General features: G+C 56.0%; 1 protein-coding gene across 1 annotated transcript in view; it reads right to left on the bottom strand.

Annotated features, from left to right (window-relative positions):
- The window catches only part of PHF2 (PHD finger protein 2), a 56,556-nt gene extending 45,377 nt beyond the window's left edge, over positions 1 to 11,179 (bottom strand). The window contains exon 1 of the mRNA XM_034646654.1: positions 11,115 to 11,179. Coding sequence (XP_034502545.1) covers positions 11,115 to 11,164 — 50 coding nt within the window. The 5' untranslated portion in view covers positions 11,165 to 11,179. The remainder of the gene's footprint in view (positions 1 to 11,114) is intronic.
- Positions 11,180 to 13,420: the final 2,241 nt, after the last annotated feature.

The raw sequence follows: 13,420 nt of genomic DNA, 5'->3' as shown, positions 1-13,420 counted from the left end.
GAAGGAGGGGAGGGGGTAAGAGGAAGGAGGGGACAAGGAGAGAGGGGGAGGGAAAGGGGGAGGGGGAGGGAAAGAGGGGAGAAGGACAGAGAGACAGAAGGGCAGAGGGAGGAGGGTGAGCAGAGCAGGGAACTGGGGAGGAGGGAGCAGGGCAGGAGCGGGAGGGGCACCACAGGGCCAAGGGGGAGGATGAGAGCCATCCGAGAGGTCAATTCTATCACAGAACATGCCTCAGCAGCAGGGACACAGCAGCCAGACAATGGCAGTGTTTGTTCAACTCTGGTGAGAGCAGCAGCCCCGCGGAGGGCAGGCGCCTCGAGGGCCAACCCAGGCCACCCAGCCCCAGCAGCCCCCGCGGGAGGCCACCCCAGCTGGGGGGGGCAGCAGGTGGGAGCACAGGCTGCAGAGGCTACCTGAGATGTGGCCTCAGACCCTGCTGCCCCTGTCCTCCCTCCTGAGGACAGCCCAGCTCTCCGGGGCCCCAGAAGACAGGTTCAGTGAGTGGCTGACTTTCCACAACGTGCAGGCCCCTGGAGCCCCAGGGTGGCCGTGCCATGACCGCAGAGGGAGAGCGTGTGCAGCGGGAACAAGGACCCAGGCCTCACACCTAAAGGAGTGGAGGCCACCAGCCAGGCTGGTGACCCATGTTGGGGGGAGCCCACCGTGGCCGTCAGTGGGCTGAGATGCCAGAGTGCATCCTGGACACGGACCCAAGCCCCACACAACACGGGCCACAGCAGGAGCCAGCCACGCGGGTATGCAGCCACGAAAGCAGTGAGAGTCAGGGAAGTGGAGCTGTCACCATGTCATCTCAGGCACACACGGTGCTCAGTGTGGCCAGGGTGCTGCTAGGCCACCGTTAAAAGAAGAACGAAGTTCATCCGTAAGTGCTTACATGGGTCCCAGAGGGGAAAACACACACTAGAGAACAAGGTATGCATCCTCCTTGTGGAGAACCCACAACAAAACTGTGTGTGTGTGCACGTGTGTGTGTGCACGTGTGCGTGTGTGCATGCACATGTGCCTGCATGTGGGGTGTGTACGTGTGTGTGCGCGTGTCCCTGTGTGTGGAGCCGTGTGCATATGCACGTGTGTGCGTGTGCCTGCATGTGGGGTGCGTGCATGGGTGTGCACGTGTGTGCGTGTGTGTGTCCCCACGTGTGGGGTGTGTACGTGTGTGCATGTGCGTGTGCCTGCGTGTGGGGTGCGTGCATGAGTGTGCACTGTGTGCATGTCCCTGCGTGTGGGGCGCGTGCATGGGTGTGCACGTGTGTGCGTGTCCCTGCGTCTGGGGTGCGTGCATGGGTGTGCACGTGTGTGCGTGTCCCTGCGTGTGGGGCGCGTGCATGGGTGTGTACGTGTGCGCGCGTGTGTGCCTGCGTGTGGGGTGCGTGCATGGGTGTGCACGTGTGTGTGTCCCTACGTGTGGGGTGCGTGCATGGGTGTGCACGTGTGTGCGTGTCCCTGCGTGTGGGGTGCGTGCATGGGTGTGCACGTGTGTGCGTGTCCCTGCGTGTGGGGTGTGTGTGTGCATTCGCGTGTGCCTGCGTGTGGAGGTATGTGCATGTGTATGCACGTGTGCTGTGTGTGTGCATGAGGGTGCACATGTGCGTGAGTGTGTACATGCATGTGTGCCTGTGTTCCTCTCTGAGCTCCTTCGACTACTGGCTTGGAAGCCAGCGGTGAGAACTGCGGAGGGAGGTCACATTTTCAGGAGCACATGACCAGTGAGACTGGGGACTGGTTTGATCTGAGCCCTCAGTGACCTGGCATCCAGCACTGAGTCAACCCCACAAAGGTTACAGCTAATGTAAGTGCCATGAGCCCAGTAAGTAGAGAGACAGCAGGTGGAGTGGGGGGCACAAAACACTGAAGAAACTGGCCAAGCACGAGGGACCTGAAGGGGCGGGGGGACTGCTGACACTTGTAGACACAGCACATGCGGGTCACAGGCGCCACCACAGCCTGTCCGCCAGGGGAGGCCTGGGCTCCCAGCTCCCGGCTCCCTGGGCAGAACCCACATCCACCCTCGGGGCTGCCAGGCCCCTGTGGCAACAAGGGCTGGGGGCCCACAGAGGAAGCAGCTTTTCCAAGATCATCCCGTGGGAATCCCTGCTCTGCCCTCCAGCCAGGCAGGGCTCTCCGGAACCCCAGGGGCAGGACCCTGCCCACAGAGCTTTCCCAGGGCCCAGGCTCCCGCCCAGCCTGGACAGCCTACACCTCACTGTTCGCGTTTCTGAAGTATGTCCTGAATCCACAATTAAACTGCATCATGGCTTTTCCTATTATTATTATTGTCAAGAGTGTTGCTTTAACATAAACCACAACTTCTATAACCCTGTTCTGACAGTTATTTATTTTTTAAATTATAGGAGGAACCTCAGAAAAAAAAAAGAAAGTGGCCCCTTTCAATTGCAGAGGGGAGGGACGGGCATGGCCTGCCCTCCGAGGCTCCCAGGAGCTCAGTGGTGGCAGTGGACCCCACCGGTCACACAGCCAGGACTCGGGGGCAGGGGTGGGGGTGGGGCTGCAGGACCCACGCTGGACGGCTTCTCCTGAGGTACTGCCCTGTGTGCCTTGAGCTATTCTTTGGGGCAGGAATTCCACACCCCCACATGGATTCCAAGGCAAAAAGTAGGAATGCACACAAGATTAGTGTGCAAGGTGAGTCATCCATGATTACTCGAGACAGCAAAATCAGGAGCAGCGAACCCTCCCGCCAGGAGGTCAGACACCCCAGCCCTGCTGCTCTCTCCCAGCAGAATGTCCCATGGCCATTAAGTCTCGGATCGTAGACGTGTGTGCGTTTCGATGGTTAGGGCCGGGCACACTAACGCCGCAGCCGTGCTCACAGCCCACCCGGGGCAGCGCCACGCCGGTTCCAGCCAACGGCAGCCTATTCTCTCCTTCCTCTCCTCTGTGCCTTCCTAAGCTACCGGAAAGGAGAGTGTCTTCCCTTCCTGAAAGGCAGCAAAGTCCTGCTTTCTTCCAAAGGTCAGAATGGCTTCCAAGTGCCCCCGCCCAGCTCACCTCCTCCCATCTTTCCCAGGTCCTGGTGCCCCATGGAGAAGGCCTCCAGAGCTATCCACCCTGGGGGGAGCCTGCCGCAGGGGAGAGGCTGGGCTGGCAGGAGGAAACAGGGGAGGCAGGGGCAGGCCGACGCCTGCATGCAAGTCTGAGTGGCCAGGGAGCACGGAAGGCACAGTGGGGGTGCCCTCCTCGCCAGTCACTGGCCATGGTGATTTCCCTCCCCCTTTCTGCCCTCTCCCTCACCAACCTCAACCCCTGCTGCAGGGCTGCCCCGCTCCCCCCATTCCTGCCTGCTGGTCTCTGGAGGCGGCCCAGAAACTGGTCGCTGACACATTTCCACATGGTGCAGCCATGGGGACACACGGGGACAACCGGTCCTCACTCAGCTTCAATGCAGTCACTGGCCACGTGTCAGACTCAAGATGGGCCCTGAGACCCTAAGTGTGCCAGCAACAGCTCAATCCCTGAGTACCAGACACTGGCCCAGGCGCCACGTGAACTTCTCCACGTGACGGGAAAAACCAGTGTGGGAAGCAACATGCCCCAGGTCACACACAAGGGGCAGTCCTTCCCGAACACAGGCATGGGTGACATGTGTGGGCCCACGCAGGATTCCGCTGAGCAGCCATGTCCATCCAGTTTGCTGATTCCACCCTGAGAGCCTCAGGCCCCACATGCACAGGGAAGTGAGGCCCCGAGAGGCCTAAGGGAAGAGGTGAGAGTGGGTGGGGGTGGGCACACCACTCCCTGGAGCCTCCGCTGCTTACAGTCAGCCAAGGACCCGCGCAGGGGAGCAGAGGCGGCACAGTGAGGGGGTGGGGCACAGAGAGGACCACACACCTGATGCAGCCAGATGCCCAGAGAACGAGCCACAAAGAGGACTGGAAAGAAAACGGAGGGGACGGCAGGCCTGGCCCAGCCAGGAGAGCCTGCCCCTCTGCACACGTGCACAGAGTGATGGGACACCTGCCGTGGCCTGGGCCTCACTCCCTCCTGGAGGGTGGCCAGTCTGGGGACTCAGTGCCCTGGGATCCCTGAGGATCACACAGACTGTGTAGTCCAACCTGGCCCTCGTGAGGATCTGGCCACAGAGCAATGACGGGCTGCGGGGACCCAGGTGAAGTCTGTCTGCTAAGTCCAACATACACATCCATGGGAAAAAACAATGTGATCAGTGTCAGAAGCCACTAGGCTTTGGGGTGACTGTTCCACACCCACAGATAACCAGGACTACAGGGGGGAACTGCGTGCTCAGAAGAGAGAGAAACAGGCTCTGAAACACAAAAAGCAACTGTTCTCCCAGGCTTGCCTGCAGGACAGGTGAGTTCCAGAGGGGCTGCGAATATAACCACAGCACTGTGTCTGGCACACAGGACGGTCTCATGAGGACAGCTTCCTGCCTGTCATAGCCACTGTCGCCATTACCGTCATCGTCACCACCATCCTTGTCACTATCATCAGCACCATCTATCACCACCGTCTTCGTCACCATCAACTCTCATTGTCACCATCATCACCACCATCCTCGTCACCACCATCATCATCCTCACTACCGCCACCGTCACCATCATCTTCACCATCATAACCATCGTCCATCATCACCCAAGGGCCCAAGTCTGTCATGTGGACTTAACTGAAACAATGCGCTCCTAAGGGCTGCCTTCTTCAAGCTTACTCCTAAAGCATTTAAAAGCTCAAAACCACACCTGCAGGTTTAGTTTAGCAAGGTGTCTGGTGGAGGGAAGGAAGCAGGTCACACAGGCTCGTGGCTCTAATCAACCACGGTCACCTCAGGGCTGCCTCTGGGCCCCGAGGGAACCTGGACCTTGTCACGCTCCGCAGAGATGCAGCCAACTGGGACAGCTCTCCACGGCTCTCCAAGGGTGCCCTGCCACCAGCCTCATGAACGCAAGGATCCAGACATCCCTAACAAGGAAGAGCAGCACCAGGGGTGAAAAATACCAAGTACTCAAACCACAGACTGCTTCTGCGGCGTCCTGTGTGCCTCGCGGAAACCTCAGTCCACGCGGGGACTGCGCGTCAAGGATACAGTAAACAGTAGGAAGACTGGGGGGGAGACACAAAACTGTGCCTGACCAGTGAGTTAAGTCATGACTTTACAGAAAACACATAAATGACTTTTAAACATGGAAGGAGATGCAGCAGCATTTGTAGTAAGAGGCGCGACCCAGTGTGAGAAGGGCTCCGCCCGTCGGCCGGGCAGCCTGACACACGGACAAGCACCCTCCCGCGTCCTCAGCAGAACACGCTGGCACGGCCTCTAAGGAGGGAGCTGCTGGCACGGCCTCTAAGGAGGGAGCTGCTGACACAGAAAGTATGCCTTCCCTTGACTGTGATTCTGCCCCAAAATCGCCCGGGGACACTGGCGCAGTGTCAACGGGGCGCTTACGGCAGCAGCAACCAGGTGTCCATCCGTCATGGAAAACCTAGGTACGTGTCTTTAATGCCCAGAAGTACAGACTCCACCCTCGCTGACCCGGGACCACCGCCAGGATATGCTGCTCAGCGAACGACATGAGTTGCAGCAAAGGTACATGGTACACACCCGTTTTTTGTTGGGTATTGCTGGAAATGCATACACATGCTCCTCTGTGACCACAATGTTCTGGAAAGATTCAGAAACCTGACCCCAGTGACCATCTCTCCCAAGGATTGGTGGTCAGCAGGGAGGGGACAGACTTGTCACTGGAGACAAGTTTTTGATGTTAATTTTTTCCCTATGTGTGCGTATTATTATCCCCCTTCAAAATGTTTAAAGAACTGTAATCACAATACACTGATTTAATTCGAAGCAAAGCTGCTTAAATTTTTTTATATATATACAAACAGACTTTTAAAAAACACCGTTCTGACTCTAACAAATGTATCTGTAGAGAATGCAGATCAAACATAGGGCTGACCCACACTCGTGGTGAGTGGCCAAAACTTTCTGAGAGCAGCTTTAAGTGGGCAAGAAGTTACGGCTCCCGCGGTGTCAGAGATGAAAGGGACTCGGCAAAACTCCCTCGAGTCCAGCCCTCTCACCTGTGACATGGAGACACTGAGGCCAAGCATGGATAGTAGGCCCGCCGAGCCCAGGTTCACACCTTCTACAAACCATGGTCGTTGCTGTTCTGGGGCCCCGAGGGAGGAGGGAGGCATGAGAAGCCCTGGCAATCACAGGTCTCCACGTGAGCAGGCCACCAGAGACCAACCACGTCTCCCCATAGCAGGGACCCGGGGGTCATCAAGAACACCCTGCCAAATAGGCCCTGACTGTGCACGGGGACAGAGCATGGGTGTGGGGACAGAGGAGTGGCCCCCACTCAGCCCAGCAAGGAGCAGAGACGAAGTGTGGCGCCCCAAGGGCAGCACAGGCCCACGGGGCACCATGTGGACGTACGTGGAGCACTGTCAGATCCCCTGACTTTTCAAGACAACTGGGAAATGCACATGTCTAGGTGAAACCTCTGGATTTTTCTATATCACAGCCAACGGAACTGTTTCTGAAAACCCTACACGGACCAACATCATGAGCCCAACAGCACGCTGGCCGGCAGTTTGCAACCTCTGCCCCTCTTCCCCCAGGAGTCACCTGAGCAGCATGTCCCCGCCTTGCCCGCCTGAGGCTCCCTCCACTACCTGGCCCCACCAGTCTCCTCTCCATGGCCAGGCCTCAGTGGTGATGTCCTCAGTGGCAGCCCTCCTCCCCAGCTAACACAGGGTCTGCACACACCCTGACCAAGAGGCAGACCAGAAGCCTGGGGACCACATCTGTCCTAGGAGATTCTGGGCCTTGCCTCTCTGGGACATCGGAATGAAGAAGCAAGAGCAGAACTGGTGTGCAACCACTGGTGTCCTGGGCCCCCCCCAGGCCTCAGCAGCATCAAGATCAGTGGGCAGGGGGAGGAGGCTGGTCCGGGCACTGCCCCTGGGGGCCTCCCTCAGCATCCCTGTCCAGAAACTACAGCGAGAAAACCTGACCAGGGGCCCCCTGGGAGCAGCGACAAAAAAACCCTCACAAACCAAAGTATCAACAATAGGGGAGCTGTTAGGTCAGTAACCACCTAACAGATCGTTATGCCCCCAAATGTTTTACGCTGTAATATGAGGAAACAGCATACCAATCACCCAGGAGAGGGGCACACCTGTACAGAAGTTGTAAGTGAGCACTTCTAGACAGTGACATAAAAGGGGGACAGGTTTCTTGCCTTTAAAATAGTTTTTTTGCAACAAAAAAATTACAAGGCATACAAGATAAAAACACAGGTCTGAAGAGACAGGAAAAGCAAAAGAGCCCAGGTATAGCAGAGATCTCAGAATGATCAGATCAGAAATCTGAAAGAACCCAGATAAACATGCTGAGGGTTTTAATGGAAAAGGTGGACCGCATGTGAGAACAGATGAACAGCGTAAACAAAGATGGAAACTCAAAGAAGGAAACAAGAGGAAGTCCAGAAATCAAAAACACAGCAACACAAAAATGCCTTTGAGGGGCTCATCACTGGACTGGGCAAGGCTAAGGTGGGGCACCTGGGTGACTCAGTCGGTTAAGTGTCTGACTCTTGGTTTCAGCTCAGGTCATGATCTCAGGGTCGAGGGGTCGAGCCCTGCATCAAGGTCCGCACTCAGTGGGGAGTCTGCTGGATATTCTCTCTCTCTGCCCCCCCACACTTGTTCTCTCTCTCTCTCAAATAAATAAATAAATCTCTAAAAAACAGAATCTGTGAGCTTGAAGATAGGTCAACAAAAAATCCCAAAACTGGAGAGCAAAGCAGAGAAAGGAAGAAAAACATGGAACGAATATCCAAGGACCGTGGGACAACTACAAAGGAGTAACATACGCATGACAGCAAGGCCTGAAGAGACAAAGGAGAGAGGAAATGAGGACAGATCTGAAATCATAATGGCTTAGCATTTTCCAAAATTAATGACGGACCTCAAACCCAGATCCAGGAAGCTCAAAGAACAGAAAGCAGGATAAATGCCAAACAAGTGTACACTTTAACAAATCACATTCAAACTGCAGAAAATCAAAAACGAAGACAAAATCTTGAAAATAAAAAGAGCCATGGAGGGAAAATGCCTTATCTACAGAAGAGCAAGAGTAAAAATTATAGCAAACTTCTCCTTAGAAACCGTGCAAATAGGAAGAGCGGAGTGAAACATTTATAGATTTGAAAGAAAAAAAATACCAACCTAGAATTTTGTATCCTAAAAAATTATCCTTCAGAAGTGAAAACGAAACAAAGACTTTCTCAGACAAACAACTGAGGGAATTTATCACCAGTAGGACAGTCTTGGAAAATATGTTAAAGAGCCACCTTCAGAGTGAAGGAAAGAATATAGGTCACAAATTTGGATATTCTAAAGGAAAGAAGAGTGTTGGAGAAGCATAAATTAAGGAAATATAAAATATTTTATTTTTCTTATTGTTAGTGATAGATAACAGTTTGTGCAAAACAAAGTAGCAACAATGTACTTGATCATGGCTTAGAAATAAATGACATAGATGGCAGCACTTGCACAAGGACAGAGGAAGGATCTGGGAATGCTTTGAGGAGCCTGCACAATCCTTAACAGCATACTTGCAAGTGGGCCAGGCTTAGCCATAAGGACATATATTGCAAATGCAAGGGCAACTGCTAAAAAAAAATAAAAAAAAAAAAAGTAGTTAAAAAAGAAGTCTTATTGATTTGCTAGAAAAGGGGGGAAAATGAAATCATGCACTTCTAAATAACACAGACTCAAAGAAGTTTGAGGAAAAATTTTAAAGTATTTCTAACTACATGGAAATGAAATACTTATCAAGATTTGTGGGATGCAATGAAAGTAGTGCTTAGAGCGTGATTTATAGCATTGAATGCGTACGTTACAAAAGAACATCTAAAACCAATCATGTCCACTTCCACCTGAGGAAACTAGAAAAAGAAAAGAAAATCCAAAGTAAGCAGACCACATAATGAAAATGAGAGCAGAAATCAATGAAATTGAAGACAGCAAATAAATAGAGAAAAGTCAAGGAAAGCAAAAGATGATTCTTTGAAAAAATCAGTACACTGATATGCCTCTATCCAAGTTAACAGAAAAAGAGAGAACACATAAATTAGTAATATCAGAAATGCAAGAGGGGCCATCACTACAGATCCCACAAACATTAAAAGCACAGTAAAGGAATATTATGAACAACTCTATGCCCACACATTTAATAACCTAGATGAAAAAAATCTATTCCTTGAAGGATTCGATCTACTGAAAACTCACACAAGGAGAAATAAATAATCTAATCAGTCTACCTCTATAAAAGAAATTGAATCAATAATTAATAACTTTGCAAGACAGAAAATACCCGGGCCCCGGGGAGGCCGCCTGAGAGGCGTTCCTGCAGGACCAGGACAGGCTCCTGGAGAAGGCCAGCCTGAGGGTGGGGAAGGCTTCCTTCTCTGTGCAGGTGTGCAGGTAAGGGTGGGCTGGACAAAGGTGCAGGGTCCTGGCCCAGGACAGGCTGGCAGGGACTCAGGAAGCACCCCGCATGCCCCAACTCTGGCTATGGTTGCCACTTGAGTCTGCAGATTACAGGGGCATCCCGGGCCCCATGAGATGGGCCCTGCAGGCGAACCTCTAGCAGCAGACATGGTCCCCAGAAGCTCAGGTGAGGGCTGGCCAGGGAAGCCGAAGTGACAGTCCACAAGCCCAGCTGTGTGGACAGGAGGAATCCAGCATCAGCAGCATTCTAGGGGGGTGGCCATGGCCCCTTAAAAACGGCTACAGGACAGACTGTGTCCACTGCCTGTGAACACCCTGTGCTCTGTAGCTGGAAACGCCCATCCCAGCTAGAAGCCAACTGTCTCTTCCCTTCGCTTGCCAGCCAAGCACTGACAGGCCCTGGGGTGGGGGGGCAGATATGCAGAGCTGGGCTGTGCCCCACCTGTGCCATGTGACCCAGGGCACCAGTGCCATCAGTCAGGCCAGCCGCTTCTGCACCCCAGGGGCCTCGGTGGGAGGCAGCAGACCTGGGCATCCGGATCCACTCCTCAGCGCCCTTCCCACATCTGTGCCCCCACCAGTCCAGACTACATGGGGGTTCCCTTCTTGATGAAGAAGCCCAGGCTCTGGGGCAACTAGAAGGCTCTGTCTCCCCAGGGCCCCACCTGTCTGTCCCAGCGCTACAGCCACCCCTAAGCGGCAACATCATGGGACGACAGCCACGCAAGGGCCTCTGACCCAAACTCTCTCTGCTGAGACTCTGTCCCAAACACACGCTCCCAAGACAGTAGGACGATGTTTCGCAGTGCTTCTGGGGCCCCCAGTGTCCCACACAGATGGCCTGAAGGGGGCTACCAGCCATGGAGGGACTCCTGGGCAGCATGCCCTGGAAATCTGAGGCCAGGGCAAAATGGGAAAGGATTGCAACCTGGGGACATGTCTGCGGCTGTGCGTCCTGCAGGCCGGGCCCAGGGCAGCCCAGGGGTGGGGGAGTGCTGCTGGGCCTCAATCCCCAGAAGGCCACAGGAGGGTCAACTGATGGAAGCCTCCTCAGTCCCTCTGCCTCCGTCACCGCTGCCACGGGCCAGCCCCCGGAAGGCCTTGGCCGGCAGGCGCGGAAGCCAGGCCAGCTGAGGCTGGCGGGCCGCACAGGCTGGCTACAAGCACTGCGCTGGGGCGGGACTGCAGGCCGCAGGCGGGAGGGGCGCCAGGGGCGGGAAGTGACACTGAGGGGCAGGTGCGCCACAGAGGGCACTCCCCCAGCTCAAATTTCCAAACTCAGGAGATAATCTACCCCCGAGGGAAAGCAGAACTAAGCCCTCATCAGTCACAGAGCCATCTCACAGAGAACACAAAGTCCTTTTAAAGAACCGCAGGGGTGGGGGGCACTCACATTCAGCGGAAGAAATGGTCAGACAAACCTGCAAACACAAGAACTTCTGGAAATGAACAACACTAGAATCTAAACTCCACGAACACTTTAAGCAACCAATTAGACACATTTGTTCAATACTTCGGATCAGAGAAGGCGGACCAGAGTCTTCCAGAATGCACACACAGTAGGAGAGGACGCCCAACAGCTCTGCTCCTGGACCTACAGGATGGGCAGGACGCCCGAAAGAGGCGGCTGGAGACGCGCCTGGTGCATCCCGTCACGGGAGAGCCCAGCGCCTGGACGCCAGGGACGCGCAGTTCCCTCCCTCCCCCGCCCAGAAGCAGCATGCGGCCCTTGCTCAGGCTCCCCGGGCGCGGCCCCGCCCTCTGCGTCCTCTCAGGGCCAGGCACACCCTCTGCCACCACACAGCTGCCTCTGAGAAGGGCCAAGCAATCCCAAACACAGACTTGTATGTCCCTATGTGGCTACTTTCCCCTTTACCGCATCAACCCCCTGAAAGAAACACGGGATCCTGTGTGTGTGAAGGGTGGGCCCCCAGCCCAGCTGCCGAGGAGCACACCTTGGTGCAGAGCAGGGAAGGGGAGGTGCGGGTAGACCACCAGCTGCCCTCAAACAGGGAGCACAGTGCTCCATTGCTGGGCTATGAACCCCACAGCTTCCCGCCCCCAGCGCCCCTCTCCTCGCCGCACCACCATTTACTCACTTGCAATTAGTGTGAACCGGCCTGGGTCCCACTGAGGTACGCTGCTAGGAGGGGCCTGCTCTGGGGGTGCACCACCGTCACCAGCCAGGCCAGCGCTGCCTGACCCCTGCCCGTCACTGGCACCGGGAGGTGAAGGCCCGGACAGAAAGACCAGGCCCTCCTTGGGAGCCCCTGCAGGGCGCAGGGACAGCTGTCTTCACTGTTCCACCTCCTCCCAGCGGATCCCACTCCAGGGACCCAGGACAACAGAGGGTGTCCAACCGGGTCGGCTCACTGAGGCCCACGCTGAGGGGCCAGCAGGCTACAGAACAACACTTACAAAGAACACGCACAGTAAACCCAGCTTCCGAGGGCACAGGTGCAAACACGGGGGAAAGGTGAGCGACCCCCGGTGCTGTGGGGGCAGGGCGAGGCCAACAGGATGGCACCAGATGCAGCTTCTCAGGGGCATGCCCTCCTGTGTCACCTGGAGGTGACCCCACGCCCCTGCACGGGACCGCTGCCCTGCGCCCTCTCCTGGGCTGCCAGTGGCCAAGCCACCCAAACACCCACAGAGTGCACCTGCAGCAGGTCCTTGAGAAGCCACCTAGGTCTGCGTGGGCAGTCACCTGAGCACCAGACAAGCCACGTGGCGGCCCAGCAGAGCCAGCCTCAAGGTGGGCCCTGCGCTGCCCCCCCGCCCCCGCGCTGGACGGCCAGAGGAAGCCCACCTCCTCTCAACCCTGTTTACACGTGGGCATACTTTCTTCAGGTGTGTTTTAACTAATGCACACCAACTCTGACTCGCGCTTTCCTTCCCTCGAATGTCGGAAATACTTTCCCGTGAACACGCCGCTTCCTGTGCATACGCCCTTGGTCCACCTGACCATCCCCCGACCTGCTCGCCCGATGGTCTGGGGTCCTTCATAGCTTCCATCACCGTTCAAAACGTCTCTCTGCATTTCTGAAACCTGCTCCAGTGGATTTTTAACCGATGTTCCAGATAAAGGGCACGGTCCCTTTAAGAATCAGGAGCAGGTTTCAGAGAGTCGCGGAGGAGCAGTTTCTAGGGAAACCAACCTGGTGCAGCTGTGGAGCCGACGCCTCTGTCGGGAGCTCTGGGAATTGCAGCCCTCTGTCCCCTAAAGCCCTCAGAGACCCACAGGGGCTGAGACCCAAGAGCAAAAGCAGTCGAGGTCCCATTAACAGAACAGGACTCCAGAGCAAGGGAGGGGCGGCCCGGTCTTCAGTCCCCACCATGCCCCTGCGACATCAGCCTGGAAGGTGTGAGGGACAGGAGGCTCGGTCCCAGGCCTGCTGCATCCGAAGGAGCAGACACTGGTGTGCCGGGAGGTGCTGTCCCACGGCAACATTCTAGAATCTGTTCTTTGCCATTTGTTTTTAACCATATGTGACAAGAAAAGCAAAGGCTGGGATATGGAAACCTGAAAGGCCTTGCCCCAGCACCCCAGTGGCCATGACTGTGGGGTGTGCGGCCGGGAGCAGGGACGTCGCACCAGAGGTACCTCAGCCGTGGCCGGCGTGGTCGGCGGCCGTGAGCTCGGGAAGGCCACCGCCAGCCCCCCGGCTGCGTTTGGAACACTGAGCATCGGTGTGCGTCTGTAACTCGGGGACCCCGCCGGGCTCACGGAGCGGTCCAACGGCGAGAGGAGACACACACAGACCTCGGCCATCACGGCGCAGGGCGTGCTGGACCCACGTAACTCACACGCAAGGACGCCGGCAAGCGTGGAAGCAGGCGCCGCCCACAGCATGCTTCCGGGAAGGCCCTGAAGGGTTCTCCTGCCGAGCGGGACAGAAGGGCA

The sequence above is a fragment of the Ailuropoda melanoleuca genome, chromosome 17 (genome assembly GCF_002007445.2).
Source record: "Ailuropoda melanoleuca isolate Jingjing chromosome 17, ASM200744v2, whole genome shotgun sequence".
NCBI classification, from domain to species: Eukaryota; Metazoa; Chordata; class Mammalia; order Carnivora; family Ursidae; genus Ailuropoda; species Ailuropoda melanoleuca.
This window is presented reverse-complemented; position numbering and strand designations above follow the sequence as displayed.